Here is an 11,363-nt window from a genome sequence, read left to right as displayed (position 1 = left end):
AAGTAGACCTCAGCGGAATTTGAACTCAGAACATAATAGCAGACGAAATACCGCTAAGCATTTCGCCCGGCGTGTTACCATTTCTGCCAGCTGGCCATCTTAAAACTACTAATTAATGAACAATTAATTCAAATCAATATGAATAAAAAATATAAAAAATAAAAAGAAGAAAACATAATATAACTGGGTCGTTAAAATATTTACAATTTATGATCAGAAAAATAAATATGCATATATAAATAATTCTGGAAGAAATGAGTGGGAGAGGGGAAAAAAAAGAAAGCAAACTGTAAATTTATGTTTTAGAACTTTGGAATTTATTTATTTGAGAATAACAAACAAGTTATTCATTAAATGACAAATCTTGTTCTGAAGGAGAGTCATAAATTAAAAAAAATAAAGCAATAAATATGTACATTTTTTTTTGCCTTTCATGTAAGATAATTTTTTTTTTTTTTGATCACATAAATAACATCTTATATTTTGGCAAGCAGGTAAAATATAATCACTGTTCTTCAACTTTTTTTTTTTTTTCATTTTTTCATCACATTTCAAGTTTTCACTTGTCTCAAGTCTTACAAAAAGATGTATTTTCAGTTAATATCTCCAACACACAAGACTCAAATGAAGTCCATAAAAAAATATATATAAGTTCAAGAAAAATAGTCCAAAGTCAATAGGTTACTATAACCATTTTAACTGGTTCTTTTGTCTTTTTTTTTTGTTTTTTGAAAAAAAGAAAAATTGCCTTTCTGCATTGTTCTGGTATTCTTAAGGAGAAAAAAAAATGACAAAATTATTTAGATAGAGATATGTAGCTTTGTCTGTTTGCCCTCCCTCCCACCCCAACCACCATGAACATGAATAAATAATAAGTATTTTTTGACTAGGAACTGCAAATATTCAGGATGGTAGGTAGGTCGTATTTATTCATAGTAGATAGAAATGCTATCAAGATATATATGTATGTGTTGATGGAATGAGAGACTATGATAAGGGGAAGTAAAAAAAAAAAAAAGACAGCTTGAGGGTTTTTCAAAATGATGATATATAGGCACGGGTATTGCTGTATGGTTAAGTTTGCTCCCCAACCATGTGGTTTCAGGACCAGTGCCACCGAGTGGCACACTGGGCAAGGATCAACTATAGCTCCAGATTGACTTGCGGATGGATTTGGTAGACACTGGAAAAAAAAAACACACACCCATTGTGCATATACATATATATATATGGCTGTGTGTCTTCTTGTTTTGACATCTTCCAGGAAAAACATGCCTGGGCATGGAGAAATACTACCTTTTTTGGTAATAGGTGAAAGTTGGAGACAGAAAAGGCATTGGGCACTGAAGGCCTGCCTCCATGAATTCCGTCTGACCCATGCTAGCATGGATGTTAAAAGAATGATGATGAGGAGGAGGATGAAGATTATATGTATGAGAATATGTGATAGCTCAAAGTCTCAACAATTTTCAGTTTTTGTTGTTGTTTAATACAAGAATAAGTTCAATGTTATTAGATAAATCAACAATGCATAAAAACAAGAAAAAAGCTTTAGCTTCTTTGAAAGCTGAACAGCCAGTTAGAAATGAGGCGGCATGATAGTTCAATTCAAACTATTGATTATATTGGTCCGATGATAGTTTTAGTATGATTTTTTTTTTTTCCAAAAAAGGTTAAGTAAATGGAATAGATAAAAACTATTGAAAACACCAAAGCCAATAATTATGGCTCCTTAACCCAAAACAAGAAATAAAAATTCATTTTATTTCTTTAAATTGCTTGTTAGTGTGGGTGGTTTTTGAAGGATATCTTTAAAATTTAACATTCATTAACTGAAGAATTATTAAGCTCAATTACTGTAATAAGCAATCAACTATAATTATCAAAGAACAAATTCCAAAAATATATAAATTCTATTTAAGCCAGATTTAATTTTGGATTTCAGAATGTTTAGAAACACTATAAATAAAATAGTTAAGAGTAGAATTTGTCAATGGTTTCAAACTACTCACTGCCCTCAAATTTTCTAACAATAACAGAATAAAAAAAGATATTTTTAAAAAGAACCAACATTATTTTCATTTTTTTGTACCTTTTTCTGAGAAAAAACCCGGTGTGTTAGGTTTTATAATGTTAATGCATTAAAACAACCCATGGCTTAACATTTTGCAAATAGGGCCCTGGAATAAGGGTAGGGATATTTAGGCTTTAATTTTTTTATCCCCTACCTTTTTTCTGTTTCACAACTGAAAGAAAAACAATGTCTTACTAACAACTGTCAAAAATATTTTTACACTGGCACTGCTTCAAGGGAATTTGAAATAAAAGCCCTCGTCAGCATAAACTTTCTGACATGAAATAATATACAATATTTATGTTGATGAAGCTAGGATATAACTATGGTAAAGTTAAAACATGAAATGTCGAAATTTTTTCATTTGATATATCCAGCAGCAATAATACATGGATCTTTAAATGATCGTTTAAAAAAAAAAAATAGTTTCCACTTAATGTATAGAAAAGTGAGATTATTTTCCATTGATAAATTTCTAAAATGTTTGTATATTTCGAATGCCATGAATATACTTGGGGGAAAAAAAAAAAAACAGATGATTTATAAAACAAAATCAAGAAGAGTTTAACTTGCATTAAACTTACTTTATAAGTGGATAGATAAACTGTAAAATACCACTACATAACATGAAAAAAAATATCATCAAATTGATCATTTTATTTCCTCCTCCGCTTCATACCATACGTAATCGGTCGGGTCCTTTTCATCAGTGTGAAATCATTTCCAAAATGATTTGCATTCAGTCAACCGAACAGAATTGATTAGCTATCAGTGCAGAACGTAGGATCTGATAACGTGTAAATATGCAATGTCTACCATGTGTGATTAATACACACAAACCTTTCTTTTTTTTTTTTTTTTTTCTATTAATTTATTTTTCCAAATACTCATTTTGTGCAAGATTGAAAAATACATAGTCTGGGAAATGGTTGTTGCAGCTGCATAACGATTGACTGCGGCTGTTAGTGTTGTTGGAAGATGGGAAACTAGGAGGGTTTGTCATCGCATACTGATGAGGCTGGTGGCCATAATCTACAACATTGCTGTCTCTATTGTGTTGTGTGCAAGAAGAAGCAGTGCAATGCTCCTTTTCTGTACATTCATCTGTGCCTTCAGTGTTATTTGCAAACGGTGCCGATACTTCTGGTTCTGAATGTTGGTTAAGTAGAAGGTCTTGCGATTTATGGTAGGCTGGTGTGTACATCCATAATGCAGATGAAGGTCTTGTCTTTTGCATGTAATCAAGGGCCAATGTACTGTAGCAGACCTCAGTCATACCAGACTCTGAAAATATCAGAAAATGAAAAGCTATGTAGAATACAAATATTATCGGAATACTACATATTATACTTAAATATTTTAAGTCTTATTTATTTAGCAAAAATTAAACGAGTTAAAATTTGGCAAAGCGTTTATTGTACACTAGTGTGTGCATGCACATACACAGACTTTGGAGATTATAGAAGCAGGAAACTCAAATTAAGAGACAACTTCCCAGTTTCAGTTTCAATAAAAATAATCCATTATAACATGTACTGAGTATTTGTATCTCCTTTGTCCAACATATACCAACACATTAATATATATCCCACCCATGCTAGCATGGATGGCAGATGTTAAACAACAATGATATCGATATTTGATTAGAGGTGGTGTTAACCTCATGAAGGGATAGTTTCAATCAAGGAAATACTGCTTCAATACTCAGTATTTATGAGGAATTAATTTCCTTCAAATAATAGGTGTATACATAAAAACACAGAAGAAAAAGAAAATGGAGACTGGAAGATAATAATTACTTATTATTATTATTATTAACAGCAAATTAATCATTTTCACTTTCAGCTGTTTCAATTAATACTCAGTAAATATTAAGTGAATATTAAATTTATATTTATATGACCTGAGCATATCTTCAGAAGGAGCAAAATATACCCTTGGATGTTTTATAATGAATCCATAAATACATAAAAAACATCCAAAGGTATATTTTTTTTTCTCCCTCTGAAGATATTATGCTGAGGTCATATAAATATAAATTAAATATTTACTTAATATTTATTGAGTATTAATTGAAACAGCTGAATGTGAAGATGATTAATTTGCTGTTAATAATAAATTATTATTAACTTTCCAATCTCCATCTTCTTTTTCTTCATATATTTCATTTTATTTTCATTTTATCTAGTTTCAGCTCAAGAGCTGTGGCCATGCTGGGGTACCGCCATTTTAAAAATGCTTACAGCACCTAGGTTTCTCAAGCGGTCATCCATCTAAGTACTAACTAGGCTCGACGTTGCTTAACTTCGGTGATTGGACAAGAACCGGTGCTTTCAACGTGATATGACCGTATATATAAGATAGATAGATAGACACACACACATATATATATATATCATCATTTAATGTCTGTTTTCCATGCTAGCACGAGTTGAGTCGTCTGACAGGAGCTGGCAAGGCTGAGAGACTTACCACTTTCCATTGTCTGCTTTAGCATGGTTTCTACAGCCTGATGCTCTTCCTAACATCAACCACTTTACAGAGTATACTGGGTGCTGAGTGCTTTTTCTGTGGCACCAGCTCTGATAGGGTCACCAAGTACCTTGCAAGAGGAAAACCCCTTAACTGGGAGTGGGAAGTAACACTGAGGAGGTGTGGCTATATACATCAGTTTTTGAGTGAAAAAGAGTTCTTTGTTTGAGGCAGTATTTTACTGCCAAACACTCTTCTTGTTGCCAACTATAACTCATTTAGAAGTAAGAAATCCCCTCCCCCACCACCACTACTTCAAAAACACAGCTTTAGGATGTAATATTCAATTGGAATGTAAACACAGCAATGCCTTATTTGGTTCAGATAATTTCAGGAGATGAAACAACAATGTACACACACACACACACACAAGCATATGTGCAGTTTTCATGCAGTTCCTGTGTACGAATTCCACTTGTAATGAATTGGTTACCCCAAAGCAACCAGAGGCGCCATGCAATAAGACTGAACCTACAACCTTATGCTTGTGAAGCAAAATTCTTAACCACATAGACATGCTTCTTTCTTTCTTTCTCTTTCCACACACACAACCTTATAATTTACAAATAATCTGTACTTACTATCAAGCAGCAAGGGACAAACAAACATGCACACACACACACGTGTGTGTGTGTGTATATATATATATATATATATGATTATTTATATATATATATATATATATATATATATATAATGTGACAGGCTGACAGTTTCCATATATCAAATTTATTCACAAGGCATCAATTAACCTGGAGCTATAGAAGACACTTGCCTAAAATGCTGTGCAGTAGGACTGAACCCAAAAATTTTGTGGCTGTAAACCAAGCTTCTTACTCACACAGCCAAGCTGTTTGTTGAGTATTTTTTTTTCAAACTTTTATAAAAATAGTTTCCATAATAAAAATGAAAAAGAAAAAAGTAGGGAATTTATTTGCAGGTACGAAGAAATAAAAAACCACACACACACGTGTGTGTGTGTGTGTGTGTGTGTGTGTGTGTGTGTGTGTGTGTGTGTGTGTGTGTGTGTGTGTGTATAAAATGGAATTTATGATAGGAGGAATTATCTAACCAGAAATATATACCAGACATGAAATGAAAAAAAATGAATAAAAAAAAAAAAAAAAAATCTCCTTGTTTTGTTTTGGGTCTTTTAACAGGTTATCAAAACTTTAGCAGGGAGGCAACTTTGAAAGGAAGCCTGGAAATGGGGGTAAAGAAGCAAGAGGAGAAAACGAAATAGGCAGCCAGACATGTGCAGGTTAAAGTCAATTACTGCTTGTATGTATCTATTAAGCTATCTATCTCTATATATAAAATTCTATCTATCTCTGTATATAAAATCTAGCAACTGAATTCCTGCAGCTAACAGGAAGTATTAGATTCAGAAAAAAAAAAAAGTAAAAGAATGTCTGTTTCTGCCCACACATGCATATACATGTGGATAAGAACTATTCCAAAATTGCATAAATTCAGTTATTAGCCGTATGGTTAAGAAGCTTGCTTAACAGCCATGTGGTGCCAGGTTTGGTCTCACTGTGCAGTACTTTGTGCTCAAATGTCTTCAACTAGAGCCCCAGGTCGATCCGTGTATTGTGAGTGAATTCAGCAGATGGAAACCGTGAGGAAGCCCATCAGATGTGTGTGTGACATTGTACTGTGTTTGCGGTCCGCTACCACTTGACAACTGGTGTAGGTTTGTTTACATCCCTGTAATTTAGTGACTTGGCATGACAGTGCTTCTGGGAGTCAGTTTCACCACGATGAGCGAGTTTTTAAGAAAAGTCTTATTTCACCAGGCATCTCAGTTCTTTATCATTTATTCTGCAATGCTCAGAGTCCTGAGGTCAGCCTCACCACTTCATCCCATGTTTTCCTGGATCCCCCAATGTCCAGTCTTTTATCTCAGCACATTTATACTATGTCGTTCATGCACACTTACACTGTACATCCAATGGAGTATGTTCGCTTCCTTTCGTTTCAGTCTTCTCATGTCCACTGCACTCAAGGCCTGTGTCCCATGTCTCACTACCGTGCAGCATTGCGGTTCTAACACAGGTATTATACAATTTGCTTTTCATTCTATGGCAAACGACCTCTGTTGCCAGCAACAGCAGCAGCTCCTTCAACTTTTTTCCAATTCGTTCTTACTCTGGTTGCTATATACATTCAGAGCAACTGTCTCTCTTGCTAATAACTTCCAGATTCATGGAGCATACTGTTTCAATGCATCTATCGCATGAAGTTTATGTTCTTTGATAATCTGCATTGTGATTCTGCTACATCTTGTGTCAGTAGTTTACCTTGAGTGCAGCATATGGAGTGAGTACCTACTCCTTTTCAGAATATCGAGCAAAGCCATTTACCTGGGAGTACCAGGGTTTTGACTTCTTTTCTACTAAAACTTTCATATTTGTCAAGTTAACCTCAAGACCTCTCAACTACAGGTTTGGCTTCCATGTCTGGAAATTCTTCTCTAGTTCCCTTATAGATTCAGCTATGAGAACTAGAGCTTAAATTTCTCTGCGATGGCCAGTAGGACTATAATGAATAGGAGGGGCCTGAGAACTGGGCAGTGATGGGCTCCAGCCCTTACAGTAAATTCCTCACTGAAATCATTGACTCACTTTACTTACTGCATCTTTGTATACAAGCCATTTAACACTTAGTTTCCATAGTGACTACTAGATTACTGTACATGGTACCCTGTCAAACATAATATACTTTGGTATCAAAACTACTCAAGGGGAAACTAGTACATAGTATGACACACAGTTAACCTTTCAAAGTGTAAAGTATAGTCTATCCAACAAGATTCTGTGGTTTCTTTCTTCCCAGTTAACTCAAGACAGTAGATGACACTTGGCCAAGATGCTGAACAGTAACATGAAACCTAGGAACTGTTGACCACAAAGCAAACTTCTTAATCACTTCATTTTTTTGATTATGTATACACACATATACTCAGAATAAAATATTAACTATAAATTAACTGGTTTGCATAAGAGATCCGACGTTACTAATTAATAATGTGAAGTATAACTATATTAACTTCTAACAACTAGTTATTGGTACTGCCACAGTTAAGCGGAATCGTAATAGTTATTATATAGATTCGGTAGAATTCCAGCTTCTTAAATAGGTTATAGAGTTGAGAAGTTTTGAAAGAAACGAGACTGCATATGATATATAACCAACAATTATTTTTTAACAGATTATTCTGATAACAACATAATACCATAACAACAGACTGTCTTCAGATATTTGCAATAATCTTTCATTGAAGGTATGACAGGAATTTAATTTAATCCGTCATACTTCTAAATCAAAGAGGAAAGATATTAAAATAATCTACATATATTCTATCACATCAAACTGATTATAACCTATATATTTCTTGGGAATGTTTTGTTACAAAATAATTCAATGTGACATGCATTAATTTTTTTTAATCAAGAAACTCTACAAGAATTTTTATATTATGACCTCAGTGAGTTCTGAAATTAAGGTTTCCTATAAATTAGAATCGTATAATTATTATTACCCAAGTGAATTTAACTCATAAAAGAATAACTGGTTTTAGTTTAATTTTAACATATCTGCTTTAACCCTTTATCATTCGGATTATTCTGTCAAATGTAAGGCTTATTTATTCATTGTTTGAAGAGGTAACTTAATATTTGGAATGATATTGTAAGGTTGATGTGAGAGGCTGCATCTGGCCAGTTTGGATATAAATCAGGTGGAATGTTTGCCGATTATGGTCAGTTTGAATGCTAATAAGATAAACATTTTTAAGCACTAATTCGAGCAAAACTTAACACAAATTAATATTTCTCTAAATAGATTTAATTACAAAATATATACAAGAGTTCACAAAACACACAATTGTTTTATCATTCAAAATTTATAGAAGTAGGTATGGCATAGGCATATAAGCTTGCTTGTCATCCATGAGGTCTAGGATTCAGTCTCACTGTGAGGCACCCTACTATAGCCTCTGGTTGACCAGGGGCTTGTGAGTGGATTTGTGAGGTGGAAACTGAAAGAAGCTCACTAGCACCCATGCCAGCAGCATGTAAAATGCACCTTTCCAGTGTTGGGACTCACAGGGGCAACGATGACTGGGACATTTGGCAATATGCCGTGCTTGAGTAGAAGACCCATCAAGTCAAGTGAAACTGTAATTGTGACATATTTATTTCTTTATTGCCCACGGGGGGGGGGGGGTTAAGCATAGAGGGAGCAAACAAGGACAGACAAAGAGATTAAGTCAATTACATCGACCTCAGTGCGTAACTGGTACTTATTTAATTGACCCCGAAAGAATGAAAAGCAAAGCTGACCTTGGCAGAATTTGAACTCAAAATGCAATGGCAGATGAAATATCACTAAGCATTTTGCCCAGCATGCTAACAATTCTGTCAGCTTGCTGCCCTAATCATGACAGATATTGGTGTCACGCAACTGGCACTCGTGTTGATGGCACATAAAAGTACCCATTACACTCTCGTAGTGGCTGATGTTAGGAAGGGCATCCAGCTGTAAAAACCATACCAAATCAGACTATAGTTTGGTGCAACCCCTCAGCTTACCAGCCCCGGTGGAACCATCCAACCCATGCCAGCTTGGACAATGAATATTAAATGATGATGATGCGTGTGTATCCTTGTCATGACATCATGTGCTATTTGTAAATGAGCAACACTGTAATATAAGTGATGTTGTTGGTTTCCAGTCTTCTGTGAAAAACATGTTTAGCCATAGGGAAAATTATTATCTTGCTTGGAAACAGATGAGAGGTTAGTGACAGGAAGGCCATACAAAATTTACCTCAACAAATTCTGTCTGATCCATGCAAGCATAGAGAAGTGAATGTCAAATGATTATGATGATCATGTTCATGAAGATTTTATTATTGATATAATTAATATTCTGATATTAAGCTGTCTTAAGTTTGACAATATAAACTATCTTTGCTGTTTTACCACAAACACATTTTAATTAATAATATACAGAATCCCTGAAGCTACTCAGAAACATTGGTAATATCTAAATTTATAATCCTAAATATTAATAATAATAAAAATAATAACAATAATAAATTTCCAATTTTAGCACAAGGCCAGCAATTTCAGAGGAAGATGTATGTTAATTATTTTGACCCCAGTACTCAACTGCTACTTACTTTATCAATCCTGAAAGGATTAAAGGCAAAGATGACCTTGGCAGAATTTGAACTCAGAATGTAAGTCAGATGCAATTCTGCTAAGCATTTTATCCAGCATGCTATAACGATTCTATCAGTTCACCGCCTTAATTGATTAATAATAATAATATATCCAGCTATTGTGTAGAGTATTTCAAGCATGTACAGAAAACAGATTGGAAGTGGGGAAGTCAATATACTAAGTTACACAATAAACTGACTAAATGACAATTAAAAATAACAAAACCTTAAGAATTTAATACTTAATAATAATGCAGTGATGATGATGATATGAAATTGTAATCAACTTTAATTGGATAATAGTCAAAACTAATGATTGATGAGGGAGTTGGAGAAATGTTAGACAAGAACGAACAAACAAAAAAACAGAAAAAACCAACCCATTGTTCTGATCTGGCAAAATATCATCATTGTTCATTATTATTATTATTATTATTACCTTTATGGTAGATTACAGGTCTTCTACTAAGAAGCACTTTTCTCATCATCACAAAGAGTAACTTTATAATCTTTGACCATATGATTATAATTACACAAAACTGTTTAAACAATCTTTTTGATAACATAATCTAAACAATTCATTTTATCCATTTCGAAAGAAAATTAAAATGAAATTCTAAAAATTTTTAATGAAAATTATATTTTACATAATAAATGTAAATAACAATGGCAACAGATTCCACTTGAATCATAACCCAAATTTATCATGAAGAACAAAAAGTAAATTATCAGTCAAGATGTGATCTTAATTACAGGATTGAATTGAATTAATGAAGTAATTACTAAACAATTTTCTCCAGTGTGTATGTACATGTGTCTGTGTACACACATACACACAGGTACAAGTATGGTTGTGTGGTAAGAAGCTTGCTTCCCAAACCACACGGTTCAAGGTTCTGTCCCATTGCATGGCCCCTTGGGCAAGTGTCTTCTACCATAGCCACAAGCCAAGTGGATTTGATAGACAGGAACTGAAATAAACTTATTGTGTGTGTGTGTGTGTGTGTGTGTGTGTGTGTGTGTGTAACTTAGCAGTTTGGCAAAAGAGACCAATAGAATAAGTACCAGGCTTTAAAAAAAAAAAAGTACTGGGGTTGATTCGTTTGACTAAAATTCTTCAACGTGGGCCTCAGCATGGTTGCAGTCTAAGGAAAAAAAAAATAAATGTTTTTGATATCAAGAGAAGAGAAGAATTATTCAACTAAATTACTGTGTCCAAAATATTTATAATGAAATTCAAAGTTTACAATGACAGGCATGGCCATGCAGTGAAGCTCATTCTCCAACCATATAGTTTCAGATTCAGTTCCACTGTACAGCACTTTGGGCAAGTGTATTCTGCCATATCCCCTGGGCCAACCAAGGCTTTGTGAATGCATTTCGTAGATGGAGATTGCATGTGTCTGTGTCCTCATTTATTGTCTGTTTTCAAACCATCCACCCCATGCTGGCATGGGGTGGATGGTTTGACAGGAGCTGGCAATCTGGAGGGCTGCACCAGACCCCAGTTGTCTGTTTTGGTATAGT

The 11,363-nt window shown here is 34.1% G+C and overlaps 1 protein-coding gene and 1 pseudogene across 1 annotated transcript in view; both read right to left on the bottom strand.

Annotated features, from left to right (window-relative positions):
- Positions 1–294: 294 nt before the first annotated feature.
- LOC106870268 (uncharacterized) overlaps positions 295–11,363 on the bottom strand; it is a 56,385-nt gene continuing 45,316 nt past the window's right edge. The window contains exon 3 of the mRNA XM_014916286.3: positions 295–3,358. Coding sequence (XP_014771772.1) covers positions 2,946–3,358 — 413 coding nt within the window. The 3' untranslated portion in view covers positions 295–2,945. The remainder of the gene's footprint in view (positions 3,359–11,363) is intronic.
- LOC128248428 (5S ribosomal RNA) lies at positions 4,311–4,429 on the bottom strand (annotated as a pseudogene).

Source organism: Octopus bimaculoides, chromosome 7 (genome assembly GCF_046866305.1).
Source record: "Octopus bimaculoides isolate indiv1 chromosome 7, ASM4686630v1, whole genome shotgun sequence".
NCBI classification, from domain to species: Eukaryota; Metazoa; Mollusca; class Cephalopoda; order Octopoda; family Octopodidae; genus Octopus; species Octopus bimaculoides.
The sequence above is the reverse complement of the archived record's forward strand: the minus strand, read 5'-3'. Positions and strand labels throughout refer to the sequence as shown.